This window comes from Chlamydotis macqueenii, chromosome 3, assembly GCF_036417535.1.
Source record: "Chlamydotis macqueenii isolate bChlMac1 chromosome 3, bChlMac1.mat, whole genome shotgun sequence".
Classification (NCBI taxonomy): Eukaryota; Metazoa; Chordata; class Aves; order Otidiformes; family Otididae; genus Chlamydotis; species Chlamydotis macqueenii.
Window position 1 is genome coordinate 125956854 of NC_141558.1, and position 17416 is coordinate 125974269.

Genomic DNA, 17416 nt, shown 5'->3' on the forward strand with positions numbered 1-17416 from the left:
AAAACCCTACAACCCTCATATTAAACAAAAAGTGACTGATAAAGTTGTATTATTGAGTTCTAAATCAGAAGAATCAGAGGGTGCAATTTGGGGTAAGTCTGTTGGTCTTATGCTGGCACAATGGATCGAGTAAATCTTGGCTTGATGACTAAATCTAAACAGAAACCTATCTCCCATAATGGCTGCAAGGATTTAAATTCACTGAGTGTAATTTCATTACAGAAGATAAGTATAACTTGACTTCATGAGCAGCTTGTGAAAAAAAGGAGCAATTTAACCATAATAATATTTTAATTTTGTGAGTCTGTGATCTAGGAGTTTTATGCAAATTAGATTAGTTCCTAAACTAACAAATATGTAAAAGCAATGTTATTCAGGAAAAATCTTATTCTGCATGCAAACAGAATGTTAAAATTCTTCAACTTAGCAAGCTGCTCTTCTGGCATTGTCTTTGTGTCCTCTATTTTACCTGGGTTGTTATTTAACGATCTGAAATGTCATGCTTTCTGAGGTTTTACTGGAGACATCAGTGAGCTCCAAAGGGAAACAGAGAAAGTGTGAAAGGATTGGGACTCGGTGAGGAAGGGGAGCCCAGGCCATCCTCTGACATTTAGAAAGAGCACATTAGAAGTCATGGTTTGATAGGGAAGCAGAAGGAGATTTATCTGACATTTGATTTATGAAATATCCATTCACAGGAAACACATTAAAATTTGGGGAAAACATTGACTGAGATGCTGCTGATGGTTATATTTTCTCTTCTTACACAACACGCTGAGGAGGAGATGTGGTCATTTAAGGCTGTTAGTTCTTTATTCTCACTGAAATATGAGGAATCGAAGCATCACCCTTCCCACAGCCACTAGAAAAATGATGTCAGCTTTTGTGGAGGATTCAGGGCTCTATAAAAGATCTAAGAAAGCACAAAAGAGTGTGGGTTGGTAAAGGAATGGTTTACAATGGAGGTGGGTTGACAGCTATTGAATTTTGCAGTTCTGTAAAACTATTTGATTCATTCTTATTAACTGCATTAGCCCACTATTTCTTCTCAAAAACAACAAAGAGAAATCCTAATTAGTATTTTGGAAATGTATTAGTGCAGCCTGTGTCATCAGGTATTTCAGTCAAGTGTCACTGAATTGATTACCACTTCGATTCTTAAGCTTAAGTTACAATTTGGGTTGAAATAGAGAAAACGAGCTATCTGCTGTTATTACGGGGGTATGTGAGAACCAGTGATGGCCAAGCAACTGGTGTTGATGGAGTGGGGGGTCGGAATAGCTGCTTAGATTTAGCAATAGATACTGTCATATTATCATGCTGTCGGACCCAGACTCCCATCCAGTTTTATACTACCTTGATGCCATCTTCCCCATCCAACCTAGTGAAAACATTCCTAGGTCGGATAAAATTGGAGGAATCGGCATGATTTTTGTAGCAAGAATTCATGTTTTGAGTCAATTTGAATGCTGTTGAGAAATCAGTGATTATGAGGAAGAGAGTGATCTGTTTGATGGAGTATTTCTGGATTTTTAAAAAGCTTTTGACAAAATCCTGCATCAGGTTACTCTGGCAGTGAAAACAAGTGCCCCTGAGAAGAACTACAGAAGTATCTCATTACACTAAATGACTGGGCATTAAAAAGTCAGAGTAAATTCAGTGTTATTAAACACTGCGCAGGGCAGGGGATACCACACAGGTCTGTATAATCCTAAACAGTGAATAGGCCTCGTTATTTCTCACGTATGGGAATTCACGGGCATCAAACAAAATTACCAGGTAACAAGTTTATGGCAAACAAAAGGGAACAAATTTTCACACTGTGCATGAATCGCAAATTGCGGCTGTACAACATTGATGCCAAAACATAATGAGCTTAAAAAGCAGATGCTTGAGGGGATAAAAAACCAATTTAGCGCTATTAAACACAATGAAATAGCCTGTGACTCGGGATGTCTGTCTCTGAACTGAAGAAAATGGAGAGTATACAGAGGGGAAGTAAAATTGTATGCATGCCCAGTTCTTAGTCTTTAGTTCTTAGTTTTAGTCTTGTCACAGGAAACTGTTCTTGCACATTTCCGCAGCAAAGACTGACTGAGCAAAGACTGAGGTCAGTCTTAAAGAAACTGAAAGCTTTCCTGGAAAAAAGAAATGTTTGCATGGGCTGGAGAGACAAAAAGGCACAGAGCCCAGAAATCTAATGAGAAAAGAGGTGAATATCTAAGTTCAAAAAAAAATTCAAAATGAGGGAACCAGAAGGAGATACTGAACAATGCAACTCTGACGCTACCAACTGCTCCCTGAAAAGCCCCTGGAGAGCTGGAGGATGTTATCCCACATTTTGTGCAGAGGCACGACAGCATTAGGTACGCAGGGCTGATGGTCTTAGCTGGTATGGCTGTTCTCGTGGCCTACAGTCTAAGTGCTGCAGCTGATGTGACGCAGAGGTGGTGTGCTCGGCAGCTAAAGCACATCAAGCCATTGTATGTCCTCTTGGGATCTGAAAGTGATCTTTACTTGGTAACACCTCTGGTACCCCGACACCACCCCAAACTCCCCTTCCTCCCAACTTCCCAATACCGAATGCTTGCTTTTCAGTGGTGTTTGTTTGCTGGGGATGACCAGAGTGACTCTGACCCAGTTTCTTCTAATTTCAGAGCCGGCTGATACCACTCCAGATGCTGATGGCCAGTCCCTTACTTGATGCTTTCCAGGCAAAGAGGACTGGAATCTCCAAGGACAACTACTTTTCCAGCCACATCTCATCAGACCTTTAGGTGAGCAGATGAATTCATAGCATGGGTATAAGATTTGAGCATGCATTTGGCAAAGCCACAAAAGCATGAATCAGATTCTGTATTCATCCATTGCAATGTTACTGGAAAAGAAAACACATGGGGGTTGTAGATAGTGGTATCACTCTCTGTCTGAGGAAATAACAGTTAACGCCTACTGTATTGTCCTGCAGAGCTCTCTTCTGAGATTACAAGCTATCTTTTCTGCTCTTTTTGTTCAAGACAGATTCTTTGTCACTGGAGTTTTTTAAGCTTCCTTAGTTCTTTCACCCAGTTTTTGGTACTTTGCCCAGCAGAAGGACAGCTTCTGGCTCTATACTAAATATGGCTCAGTTTTCCACTGGGCTTAGCCTTTAAGTTACAATATACAAACGTGGCAAAAGTGACTTTTCCCTCTCCCTGGGGTTTCTCTGAATTTACAGGCCTATTGTGTTCCTTAATGAGAACATTCTTTCTATCCTAACTGGCCTTGTTACATTTCCAAGGTTGTTATGAAGTGTTTATTTAGAATCATTGTCTCACCTTGAACTCTTCTTAACGGGACACCTGACCCGATAATAAAATTCACCCATTTACAGTTCCTTGAATCCCAGTTTTAGTCAGCAGGATCTGTTCTGCCATAATCATGCCCCTGACACAATTAGACTCATTATCCCCATGTTACTAGGACATAAGCATAAACAACTCGCCACGTTAGACCAAATGAATGCTAGATAGCTCTGAGCTTGCTTCACATGATCCTCTCAAAGGTTTGTTAATCTGCTGGATGTCTCCATAATACCCCATGAGAGAAGCTGCTGCTCTAGAAACGTGCCAAAAACTCTACTATGCAGATTCAATGCATAAAACCGTGCAGCCAGGTGCAAAGTATAAATAATTCTTTAGCAGGAGAGAAAGGTTTGGTTGTTTAAAGGGAATATTTAAGTGAGCTTGCCTCTCTTGCATAATTAATATTTAAATATTTCTCATCCACACATTGAAACGGTGAACGCACAATCCACCCAAAGAGTTAAAGCCTGAACAACCACTTGAGCTATGGCCATGATGAACACAACAACTATTTATCCTGAATGCTGCTTGAAACAATGTTGAAAAACCAAACAAAGATTTTTGGTTATTTGATTTATCCTGAGTTGGGAAAACAGATCACCTACTTTTTTGTTTTGTTTTGTTTTTTTTTAAGTAGACATTGCCGGTTTCTTCTCCTAACTGGAACAACATGGAAGACTTTACATTTTCAGCTAATGCCTAATACAAAAGAGGAAAGACTACAGATAATTTAGGATGAAGAGTACCTGTTCACCGGTTCATTCCACGCACCAGCAATATCCAAATGAGTTTTGAAGACTTTTCTAAAAGAAAATATTTATCATCTTCTAATGCGAAGAAGCACACTGCTGTGTGTGATGCCCCACTGAAGTCAGTGGGACTATTTGTGAAGGAGGCTACTGTCTATACTACAAGTTGGTATTTCACAATTTGTTTTTATTTCAAAAGATAAATCCTGCCCAGAAAAGTTATATATAGTTGCCATTTTGCTTACCTAAGAATTAGAAGGAGACTGAAATGAGAGAAATGAATAGACAAACCAGAGAACTGAGGATTGCAGATGAAGATGCAGCAGATGCATTTATTACCCAAAAAAAACCCCAAACCATCAGATGCTTAAGCACTTAGGGTAAAGGCTGCCACAATTCTGCTTTGGCAAACACAGAGTAGCTGTATGAAACTGCGAAGTTCATAATGAGCAGTTTCTATGCACGTGACTACAGGCTGCCAAGGGACTGTTTCCTTGATTTCCTAGAACAGCAGAATCCCTGGAATTGACCTTTGAGAGTTCACTGTCATCACATGCTCCTCTGCAGCTGGTTTCTGTTTGGCAAGACAGTGAAACAGAAAAATCCACTGCAGTGCCTTAAGAGGGGGAAGAAAAGGAGAAAAAAAAAATGCAGCCAACTTCAGGGAAAGTTTCATTTCATATCCAAGGAATTATTATTTATTTCAAATAGCTATGAATAATTTGGAAAGAAATCAACAGTAAGCTCCTATAGTGAGGCTCAAGTCTATTACTTTTTCTCCCTGCAGGCACAATAGTTTTCAGGGTTACCTTCAGGAGTTCCAGATATGGAGAGGAAACAGACTGTCAAAGCCAGATGCTCTTGTGTGGGTTTGAGACAATTTTGCTTTCCAAGTCTTAGGCAATAAGACACCTAAAGAGAACAAATCCAGGGAGTGGAGAGGGAAAGCCAATGTTGCTAATTTGTTTCCCCAGGAGGATTTTGACCCTGTTTTTGTACAAACAGTGACTGTCCATCCTTGTAAGAACAGTAACCCACTAACTTCAGCTGGGAAAGGAAGGAGGCCAAATAATATCTTGTGAGTTGATATAATTGAGGATGAATTCAGCTGCCTGAGCTCTCATAAACAGAACCACCAGGAACGTTAAGTGAAGGACAGCAATGTTGCGCATATTTGGTTGCCTTGTCTATGTAGTGAAGTTTTACAGATTATACAGGTGCCTGTATTAACACTGTAACCCCTTGACAAGCGCCTTTGGTTTCTGTTCAATATAGGCTAAACTGAGACATTTATCGTAGAACATCTGTATCTAAACAGGCATTATAGAAACAGGGCAATATCAGCGTTCAGTGTACGTGCCTTAGGTGATGCTGAACCCGCCTCCTCATCCAACTTGAAACACGTCACTGAGTATTTAGACAGCCTTACTTTAGGGACCTAAAATTAGTTACTCTGAATCACGCTTTAGAAGAACCTATTTTTGTCCCATGCTATACGGGAGGCTTAAGTTCCTTGGCACCTCATTCAGATGCTGTAATCGCTCTTACCCCCATCCTCCAAACAGGTAAATTCTCTGTAAAATAGAAGTTTATGCAATAGGTATGTTTCGAAGTTGTTGTCTTCTGGCTCATTAAAATTTTCTCTATATTTAGGCAGAGCAGTATCTTTTTTTTTTTTTTTAAAAAAAAAAAAAGGGAAAGGAGGTCACATGTCTCCAGACGAGATTTTTCCAGCTACAAACCAGCATAGATACGTTTTTAAAATCAGTGTCTCTGTCTGTGATTTAAATCACATTCCCACACCTCAGAAGATGGGTTAGATTGACTAATCCTGCTGCCATCTTGCTTATTGTTTCTCAAGAAAATAACTGCTGTTGAGTTCCTGGGGGCAGGAGGGGAGAGAAGCGAGCAGCTGTAATTACTGCTCTTCACTGTTTATACCAGACAAGGAACTGCTACTACCCAAAATCTTCAGAGCAGCTCAGTTTCCCAGGGGCAGGGGAGTAACTGCTTTTGCAGGCTGTAATTACAGGCTCTTCCCCGTCCCCATCCTGAAGGATGGAGCAGCTCCTTGCAATGAAAATGCCCTTATTAGTCTAAAAACTTGCACCTAGTAGTTACAGATGCTGCTTCTTGGAGAAAGCAAGTTACTGCCATCTTGTCTGAAAGTTGGTGAGCCGGATGGCAGCAACTTCCTGACTCTTTGGCGTCTTTCAGTGCCTGCTTTGGATAACTGACCAATTCAGAAACACAGGGATGACAGAAAGTCTAAGGATCCTCATCACTGACAACCTCAGAAAGCAAGCTATTCCCCTTTACTTTTGCAATGGGGATCTTTGAGGTATGAGGGAGTCCCAGGTTAGGACAGCTATGATACGGGCAATATGAAGCCCGTGTTGGAGTGGGTGTTCTTTTGCAATGTCTAAAATCTATAGAAGTCTGTCACACAAACAAATGATTCAACTTTTAACTTCGGTCAGAAAGGACAGATGGGTCACTACACAAAACGTCTGCATAGGAAAAGTAGTTGCTGGAGCACTGAGATAGTAGGAACCACGGTTAACGTTGAGTGGCAAGTTTCCTAAATAGCGATGACAGTCCTGGTGTTAGCTGACCTAAGGCAGCAAGCCGTCCAGCAAGGGAACGTGTGAACGATGCGCAACGTGACTTAAAGCACTGTTCAGAGTCGAAATTTCTCATGAATGGAAAGATCGTATTTTTTTCACAACTACAACACTTGGATTCATCAGTTCTCAAGACTTAATGCCAAAAACAACAGGTGGCAACCATATTTGGGTTGCTCGCGATTCATATTCCTCCTACTTAGTAAGAGAGGAAAAAGCTGTTGATGCAAGTAGCACAGACGGGTTCCTTGTTATGAAAGCTAGTCCTCCATCATATGACTCGGGAACCAAATGTGCTTTTACACACTGCTGCAGCCAAAACATATTGCAAACTGGAAGAACAAATTTATTTTTGACTTATTGGGCAAAACGTATCATTTTTTTTTCTCCTTTTAAACAACAGAATGCCAGCATACTGGGGGGGAAAGGATTATTTTTTTTTTAATAACTAGTAAATGTAATTAGTAAATTCATCAATATGAAGAAAATACTTTGAAAATGCAAGTACGATATGTATGCTTACTGTTGTAATTGCAAACGGACTCAGGATCTCCTTTTTCCTTGTTTCAGGTTCTGAAAACAGGAGTCGGATTTCTGAGAATGAGGAAGTCAAACAAGTACTGCGGTGCTGGTGGCGTACTTAGCACAGGTAAGTGTTTAATTCTGGCGGAAGGTGTGTCAGAGGTCCAAGGGTCACAGATGAGCAGGCTTGCTGGTTCAGATAAAAATAGCCTCCCTGAGGTAAGAGGATGCAAAATGTGAAATAAGCACTTGGAAACATGAAAAAAAATTGAGCTTCAGTTTTAACTCGGGTTAGAAAGGGCAGAAACTGCGAGAGTGTGTTTTCCTGATAACGTAGCTATGAAGCAACAGAATGCAGCTTTGAAGTTCCTTATGTATCTGCCAACTTCAGTTTCAGAAAATTGGACTATAATCTTGATTTTTTTTTTCCAAGTCCAAACAAAGTCTGTGTGTTTCAAATTTAATAAACACTTTCATACATTGGAAACAGCTGTTTGGACAAACCACCATTGTGGTTAAGTAGGAAAGAAGAATTGCCTGTGACAGAAAATAAGCAATTTTAGACTTTTTTTTTATTTGTTTCAAGACACATACATTTTCACTTATCCTTAAACATGGATTGTTATTTTTTTTTTAAATTACAGCTTCTGGGCCAGTTATCTGATTTGTCCTTGTTCAAAATGATGATAAAACTATTCATTCCATAGTGTTTAGCTACACATTTTGCTTATTCCTGTTTTCAAAACAAAACGCTAAACCACGATGTACTTTAGCTCTGTAGAAACTTGACACTAATCAAATTTTATTTTTGATTCAGGCCAGAAAGGACAGAAACTCATTCAGTAAATCAAAGTAGCGTGACTCTGCTCATAGAGGTGTAGGTGAATCTAACACACAGGATGGTTTCCTGTTGCAGTGGACTGGAAATACAAATAATACCTGGTGCAAAAGGCACGTAACGAGATGGTATAAATGCACTCTTCAGGAAAATGCCATGGCAATATCTGAGCATTATGACCTTTGCTTATCACACTTAGGTTTTCTGTGGCATTTCCCCTGTTTGTCATATGTTTCAGCATTTAGTTAGCTATCTTATTTAGTTAGCTATCTTTTTTTTTTTTTCCAAATTTTAAGCAGAGCTACTTTGAGCATAAAGATCAGAAAACAGGATTTGCCCTTGTCAGTAGCTTTAAATCTAATCAGTTTGCAGCTGTTGCACGGTCGCAACGTAATTCTTGTGGGGAAAATTCAATTAACAATTATATTTAGGAGACAGCTGGAGATAACAGCGTTAGTACTACTGATCGCTGTTATCGCATCTCCATCACGGGCTTTATCCTGCACCCGCAGGCCAACGGCAGGCCCGGGCAGCGCCGCGGTACGGAGTAGCGTTATTATTTCAAATAAGCCTCTTAAACAGCCACACAATCTGCTGCCAAGCCCCCTGGCTCATTATCTCCATCACGAAGTCCATCTCTGCTTCACGCCAAGGTAAATTTTTTTTTTTTTTTTTTTGGGGGGTGGAGACCCAATGTTCAATTCTTTTCCGGAGTTCTGCTCTTGAGAGCAGCTGGAAGGTGAACGTTTTTCTTCTGACTTATGGTCGGGTCGTGGCAGCTGTACGCAAAAAAAAAAAAAAAGGGGGGGCTTTTTTTTTTTTTTTTAATAAACCGCAAAGCCACAGCGAGTGAACTCTGAACTCGCGTGGGAGTTCGGGCCTTCCCGCCGCACCCACTCCCTCACCTGGGTGCCCGCACGGACAATTTTGGGGCTGCACCCCTCCCCTTTCCCCACTCGGCTCCCCGAGCCCACAGGGGCGACCCCCCCCCAACCCGTGGAACCGGCGGCGGCAGACACACAGGCAGTGACCCACGCACTCGCCTCGCCGCGTTTCTCCACGCGAAAACGCCACGTTTGTACGGAAACGGGGAGGAGAGGCGGGGGGGGGGGGGGGGGGGCGGGGAACGGGACACCCGGTACCGCGGGGCGGGGGGCCGCCTTCCGCCGCCGCGCCGGAAGTAGGCGGGGCGCCCGCTTCCCTCCCTCCCCGGCCGTTGCCCCGGTGCGCTGTGACGGAGCGCCGGGGGCCGGGCCCGCAGCTGGGGCGGTGGCGGCGGCGGGGCGGGAAGGGACGGACGGACGGACGGACGGACGGAGGGAAAGAGGCAGAGCGCTCGCCATGGCTGCGCCGCCGCCGCAGAAGGAGATCGTCTATAACAAGCTGCTGCCCTACGGGGAGCGCCTGGAGGCCGAGGCCGCCCGCTTCCTCGCTCAGATCAAAGACAACTTGGCCCGGGCCGTGCAGCTCCAAGAGCTGTGGCCCGGGGGGCTCTTCTGGACCAGGAAGCTCTCGACGTGAGTGCCCGAAACGGGTCCTTTCCCGTCCCCCCGGGGCCGCTGGGGCTCCGTCCCTGCGGGTTAAGAGGGCGCCGGGCTCATCCGTTCCCCCGCGGGGCCGCCCCGGGGCTGTTGGGAGAGAGCGGCGGAAGCTTCATAACGGTTCCTCCCAGCGCCGCTTCCTCAGAGCCCGGCGGGCAGCGGCTGGGACCGCGGGTCGGCCCCGGGGCCCCGCCGAGCTCCCCGGCCCGGCCCCCGCCTTACACAAGGCCCGCGAGTGCTTCGGGATGGGAAACGGGGACAAAGGTGATGGCTTCGCGGCCAAGAGCTCGCCTCTCCTCTCTGAAACTTTCCCAGCTTTACCAATCGAGCTCTTGTGGGTTTGTTTGGTTTTTTTGTTTTTTTTTTTTTTTTAAATACATACTTGACCACCTGTTTCACCTCTTGCCTTTTTAAGCGAGTTGTGCAAGATAACCATCTCCGTGTAACTTCTGCTGTAGGAACACGAAGTCTTTCTCAAGAGAAGGCTGTTTGTCAGTTCACTGCTAGCGGGATTAAATTGTGGCTTAGTGCTGCGTAAACGCTGTCGGTGCCCTTCATACTGCGCCTGGACTGTGGTGCGGTGTAGTTTATGCTGATGTTGGCTCTGCAGCCTGTGCCGGCCACTATGAGAACACGGTGGTTTCATAGATAGCGCCGACTAGAACTTAGGCTCCTCTTAGCGAATTTCACAAGGCGTGCTTAACCCTTTTTTCTTAATAGCCACTCTTTTGGACACTGAAAGTGCCATCATATGGCAATGACTCCTGTAGCTTCAACCAATAAAGCGTGTTTCTGTGGATGTTTATAATGTTTTTTTTGCGGAATGCTCTGTGTGCCTTTGTAAGTGGTGTTTCCTGTGTGCGAGAAATGCTGAAATATGTGCATTTTGTACAGTTTCGAGATCGTCGCTTACAGTTTTCCTCCTTACCTAAGTAATTTTTTTTTTATTAATTGAGAATTTAGTACGTATTTGGCAGTCTAATCTGTTTGATAGGTATGTATTGAAATGTAAGTGTCTGTATTTGCCAAGAGACATTCTTAGATAGAATTACATCAATGGTTGCAAAATGACTCACATGTTTGCGTTATGTGAGAGTTTGAACTTGCTTGGAACCAGTTCAATACTGTTTCCCTCCCCCCCACACCAGCCATCTGCTAGCTCATACTGGTTTCAGTGGTACCTGTTGCCTTTGCCTTGGTGACAGAACTTCGTGTGCTAATCCCATTGAAAGAAATCGTAGCAGTTCTTACTACGAGAGACGTCGGCGTTAGCTAAATAGGCTAACTGTGGCGCACAAGTCCTTTGAAAACCTGCGGGGTGGTATTAGAATCGCCCTGTTACTCACTGAAGTTACAATTACTGTTACCGGTTTAGGCTTCAGGGCAGTGAATTTAGCCTGTTGAGAACTGCTGCTATGCTACTTTATGAATCACAGAAAGGTCAGGAGGCTCTAATTTGAGGTTTTCCACCTTCTCTTTGAAGTTTGAATTTGTTGGGTGTGTTTGCAGCTTGTCTGATGCCTGTTAGTCCCAGGATTTCTTTGTGGCACGTTATATGCAGTGAAAGTCTGAATATGTTTGGATGTAGGCAGGGAAGGAAACAGTGGGCTTGGTTTAAAAATAAGCTAGCGTGCTTAACGTGAGAGGTGTTTTGCTTCTTAGCGTAACTTGACAAAATACTTCTGCCGGATGAAATACGTTAATAAAAGTTTAGGCCCAGATGAAATGCTTCCGACTGCATGGTGTTCCGGTGTCATACTTAAGTCAAATTACAGATAATGACAATAAAATTACAGTTTTGCTGACTGTTGGTAGTGGGTGATTCATCTGCAAATCAACTTACTGCCATTTGCTCTGCTGGACAGCTATAATAAATAGCACATTTGTTTGATGAGGGAAAAATGTCCGGAGTCTTCATAGTCGTATGATCGCCGTTTAGCTTTGTTGCAAATGTCCGAATTATAAAAGCCAATATTCTCACAATATTCTGTGAAATGATTTTTAAGTCAGAACCGTGGCTGACACGTCTTTGATCTGATTCTTGTATAAATACAAATATTAATACAAGCATTGTAATTTGTACATATATGCAAGTAAAGAAAAAATTGCATGCAGCATGTACAGGTACACCTCCTCAGGTACTCGCAACTTTATACAGCCTGCATAAACCCCGTAGAGTACAAAAAATGAAAGTGAAACTCAAATCTTTTTTCGAGTTAAAAATTTGAGTATCAGTTACTATTTCATGACAACAACTGAACCTGAGATCTTGTATTTCTTGTAGTCCCAACAGCTGAAAACATGACTTGCACCTAGTTATCTTAAGAGCAGCTGTTTCGTTGTCTGATGACATGAACTGAGTAGGCGGGGGGGGGGGGCAAAATTGGAGTGTATCAGATATAGTGTATGTCAGCTCGTTTGCGTAATATTTTTACGCATAATTTCCAGTGATGCAGACTGGTTCTTTGGTTGGGGTGCATGTGCGGAGTGTGGTGAGAACTTTCTCTCCTGTGCAGGAGGAATAGTGCAGTTACTTAAGGAACTTATGACTTAGTGAGATGACTTATGCAAGTAAGACTGCTTGCCTCGAAGAATGACGTTTAAATCTGTGATCATTACCCCCAAATTCCTCCAACTTCGGCTAGTAAAATCTGTATCTTCTGAAACGCTAATCTGGTTGTGAAAGCAGGAGACTGAATTCAGTTGTATAACTTGCTACAGTGTGTGGGGGGGACAAAGCAGGTTGTATCGAAATCATTTGCTTAAATGGACTTGCGTCATGCTCTTTTATGGTCTCTAGGTCAAAAATAGACCACTGTTTCAATTTTTCCCTTGTTCATGTTTTACATGGAAACTTTGTGTATAGATTTATTTTTTTTTTTTTTTAGGACATACGCTCATTTACAGGCTATTAGTATAATATGAACATCTAACAGTTACTGCGCATGGAGCTGACTCTGCAGCCTGGAAAACACACAAATGTCTTTCTGGGCTTTCTACTTCGGTAGGCAAGGGTAGAGTTTTTGGAGCTGAGGGACACCGTTTCCATTCCTGACAATGTTATTTTATGTGCGTGTCAGGTGTGGGCTTGTTACAAAATGACATTTAACTGCCCTGCTGCAAGGTGTGGAAAAAGTGCAGCTCAATTGTTTTGAATTAGAATGGCAGGGCACAAAGTTACAGTGAGGATGAAAGCATCTCAGTGGGACTTTCCTGAAGTATTTTTATCACTATTGTGTGTAAATCTTGTTCTACATCCATTTCCCTCTCATCTTTATCAGAAGAATCTAAACTTTCCTTTTGGATGCATAAGGGATGTGTGTGTACATGTGGTTTAAATAGTCTTGTTGAGCATGATTCATTGTTTTTCATATCGTTTGTTAAAAACTGACTTTTAGCCCGATCATAATCCTGTCCTGTACGTTAGAAAATGAAAATAGATAGCTGGAAATTGAAGAGAGTGCTCTATTCTACTTCATCGTGAAGGTTTTAACTGTAGCAGAGCAGCCAACTTTCTAGGGCAATTCAGGATGTCCACTTGATACGACAGTATGTTTCCTAAAAATAGGCCTATTGTAATTGTGGAGTGAGAGATTGGATACCTAATACTTTTAGAACAGAGAATTGGCTTTTTGGTTGGTGGTTTGTTGGTTTTGATTGGTTTTTTTTTTAGTTGTGATCTCCAGAGACCCTATACTCAGTAGAGAGAGAATGAAGCTGCAAGCAGAATTTTTACCTAATCATGTTTTGGTGAGTGGGTGGGTTTTGTTGGTTTGTTTTTTTTTTTCCTCTCCGTGAGGCTCAACTCCAAATCAGAACCCAGTGGACCGGCACAAAGAAGGACAATTTATTGGTCAATTTATTTATCCTTTTTGCAGTTGACTGGTAGAGGTTGAGAGCTCATAAAACCTTTAATGCTTTTCTTAAAGAAGGACTCAAAAGTGCAGTGGAATTAAGATTTCAAGAATCATCTCAGTGCTTTCATATAAGAAGTCTTATTTTTTGTTTTGCAGCAATTTAGTTCTAGAATTATTTTTTTCCCAATAACTCAATTATTATTATTATTATTATCCTGAAGAGCCACTATTTATGTGGTGAACATGCATTTGTGTGATTAGCCCCTAGGAATCCTTCAGGATTCATGAAGTTCTGCGTATATTCTTTTATTTAGTAATGGCAGTATTGCACCCTTTGTGAGGGGATATTCTGAAAATATTGCAGTTCTCTTCTGTTAGATTTTGCTCATTTAATCTTGAGGGAAAGGCGACTAGCCCCTTTCAAGAAGGAATTATTTTCTGCCATTGTCTTAATACACAACTAGATTAAGACAAATAATTGACAGTTTTAAAATCTGCCTCCCCCACCTTAATAAAGAAGCTGTAAATACGAGAGCAATTTGGCATTTACTTCTGCTTCTTGGGCATAGTGACATCTTTGTGTTCAGTACGTTGCTGTGTACTTTACTCCTCTTATTTCTTAATTAAACAGCATTTTGTATGAACTGCTGTTAGCAAATGTCAAGGAAGGTAACCAGCCAGACATTTTATTTTTGGTTATATATAGCAACGCTGACAGATTAATTTGATCTCTTGTGTAGTGTTTCTTTGGAGTTAAAACTTATTTTTCAGGCTTCTGCTGTTTCTTTTTTTTTTTTTTTTTTTTTTTTTTCCCTAATCATACATGAAGAAATGAAACCAGTATCCTTTGTTACCTTACACCTAGTGTTATGAGAGTGGAAGAAGTACATGCAAGTACATATGGCTGAAGGATAATGAAATGGAAGTTATTAAAGGTTAAATTTTATTTCAGAACCCTCAGTGAAATGAGCCTTTGGTGTTGCTGTTTTCCTTCCCAGATGTGTACTGTCAAGAAAAGTGTAAAAACGCTTGTAGGCAAACTCCTGTAAAGCGTGGTCATTGCATCAAACACTGTCTTACCCTTTTATTAAGTAGTAAGTGAAGGCCCAGGGAAATGACTGAAGTGGGAGTGACAGGACTGTGTGGCTGGTCATCTCCTGCTCACACAAAGTGCCTCTGATTTGCCTGTTAAGTCTAGCAGACTGTTTTCAAGGCATGCGCTTTTCCTTTGGGTTCTTCCCATACAGTGTATGAGCAATGTGTGCTTTTAGAAGGTAAAGTACTGCAATTAAAGTAAGTATGATGAAGTTGCGTATTTCTGTAAGCCCTCAGGAAATAGTGTCACTTTTTTTTTTTTTTTTTTCCTCTCCAGAGGATTCTTTTTTTATGTCCATTTTATGCACGTGAAAAGTGTAGGTGTTCAGCTGTTGGTTGTGTAATTCTATAGGTAGATAATGTTTCTGAACAATCCAGATAATTTAGGTTCCTGTGGTAGAAGAGTAGGTTATCCTTTATTTTGTTTGTTTCCTTCTGTATTTGAAATAAGTAAAACATGTTGAAATGAGCGTTAGCTGAAAATACTGCCCATCAAATATAAAAATCCCCCTCCTTGAAATCAGTGGGAAAAGGAAGAGGGGAGTGAAAAGAAGAGCTGTTGAGTTGAGTGTTTTTTCTTTTTTCTTTTCTTTTCTTTTTTTTTTTTTCTGAAAAATAGTGATTATTGGTCTGCCAGAGGCATGTAGCTGTTCCACTGTGTCTTCAAGGGAAACAGGGGGGAAAATAAATCTTGTGAGGAAAGAGCAAGGGGACTTGGTACGCGTATATTTCAGGAAGGTAACTCCTTTTGGTAAGATGACTAGCTGTGAGTGATCCTGAAAGTTCAGAGATAATTTTGTTTTAAGTTGAGGAATGGGGATGTGGGGAAGTAGGAAAAAAGTACCCAAGCAGTGACTCCAAGTCCCATGTGTTCTTGTGTCACTGTGTGAAGTGTGCTTCGTGTTTTAAGGGATCTGAACTTCAGTTCTCAAGTGGTCGGTTCTCCCACTGACAGTCCTACGTGGAACAAAAATCTACAGAGGAAGCTGAAGCATTCGAAACTTCACCAGATAGAATACTCCTCAATGTCGCAAGAGTCAATTTCAGAAACCAAATCTGTGAATCAAGATAGTGTGTTTTCGCTGTCAGATCAGTAACTGCTGATGTTTGCCCCTTTACAGTTACCTAGCCTGTAGTATTTTCCAGTAGGGGTCCTTCAGAGATGTTTCCTTCCTAATATTCTCACGTGGTGACTCCAGCGTAGGATTCTGCAGTGAGTGCTGCCCTGCATACCAAATAAGCAGTGTGAGATCTGGTATTCTTCACGTTACCGGAACAAGCTTTGATGTTGGGCTGCTGTATATTTAGCAACAAATCAATCCAACCTCTACTAAACCTTAAAGAAAACCAGTGAATGGGCTCCTCAAAAAATTGTTCTGTAGGAGTTTGTATCTTGTATGCTTTATCTAACTGCCACTTGGAGGAGGGTGTATTAGTAAGGTTTCTTGTGAACCTTTAATAATAGTTGGGGCAGTAATAAAAGGAAAGTGTACTTCCCAGGTGAGCAGTAATTTATAGTTGTGTGACACATAAAATGCTACGCTGGAACCTTACATGGGTTTTGCTGTTGCCAATTGTCTTTTAAGACTTGAAGCATATTCCTTTATTCAATCTAAACTTGAAAACAGGAAGCACTTTTACCAGAGTTAGCCCCAGTGTATCTATACTTTCAGCAGTGGGACACACCACCAGCAAAACTCAGTGGCTCAGTCAGTCGTTCAGCCTTACTGGAACCTGTCAGATTTGGACTTTACTTGAAACTTGGGGTTTTTTATTAGCTTTGGAATTGTGTCCTGTCTCCTCCTTAAAGTGAAAAGGATAGAGTATAATAAGGCTGCTTGCGACAGTTATTGATTGGCTGGTGGTTGGTTTTTTTTTTTTAGATAATTAAATACGTGCAGATATGGTAATACTAGATTTAATGGTTAGTACATTTTGCACTGAGGTGAAAGAATATGATCCTTGCTTTTGTGGTATTTGGTGTGAGCCTGATTCTATGGTATTTGTAGAATCTTAGAAGACTGTAAACTTTATTTGATCATTCTTTTTCTTTCTGTAGTTAATGGTTGTCAATCTTCCTTTGCTGTGTATCTTCAGGTTCTTATTTGTTGAACTTGTGAACCAGGTTTCAGTTTTATTTCATTAAACAGCAAGTCAAATGACTTCTGGCTCAGGTCTTAAACTGGAAATGTTTACAAATGTTGCTGACTCATCTTGTATTTTGTTTGTAGATACATCCGATTATATGGGAGAAAATTTAGCAGAGAAGATCACGTGCTGTTTATCAAATTGCTGTATGAGTTGGTAACAATTCCAAAACTGGAGATCAGCATGATGCAAGGATTTGCGCGCCTGTTGATAAATCTGTTAAAGTAAGTACAGGTTTCTGCTGACACTTATGTCTCTAAGTAGTTGATCACTTTGCTTCTTTAATGTTGTTATGTACATTATTATAATAGTATGTTCTGTTACAGGTTACTTCACTTAATCTCCCTGTACAGATGATGTTGGGTAAAAAGAGTTTTTATTATGCAAACACATTTCTCCTTTCAGAGCTTTAGGATTGGTATTGGAAGTGAAAGAATGGCAGGGTTTTTTCCTGTTAGGGAAAGAAAACATCTCAGAGAGCCAAGTGTTAAGGTTGAATCTCAGATAAGGAAAAGATGAAGACTGTCTCACAACTTGATAATGTTTATGTCACTTAGTCAGACTTTTCCTTAAGATCTTGACAGCTTCTGTTCATGCAGAAATGCTGCAAGTGGCGAACTTTTTTCTTGTCTGACCTCCCTGCAGTTTGTGCCAAATGCTGCAGATGAGCATAATTCGGAGCAGAGATCTGGGGTATT

The 17416-nt window shown here is 41.4% G+C and overlaps 1 protein-coding gene across 1 annotated transcript in view; it reads left to right on the forward strand.

Moving 5' to 3' along the window:
* The first annotated feature begins 9305 nt into the window (after window positions 1-9305).
* The window catches only part of PSME4 (proteasome activator subunit 4), a 60838-nt gene continuing 52727 nt past the window's right edge, over window positions 9306-17416 (forward strand). The window contains exons 1-2 of the mRNA XM_086744208.1: window positions 9306-9594; window positions 16802-16942. Coding sequence (XP_086600334.1) covers window positions 9419-9594; window positions 16802-16942 — 317 coding nt within the window. The 5' untranslated portion in view covers window positions 9306-9418. The remainder of the gene's footprint in view (window positions 9595-16801; window positions 16943-17416) is intronic.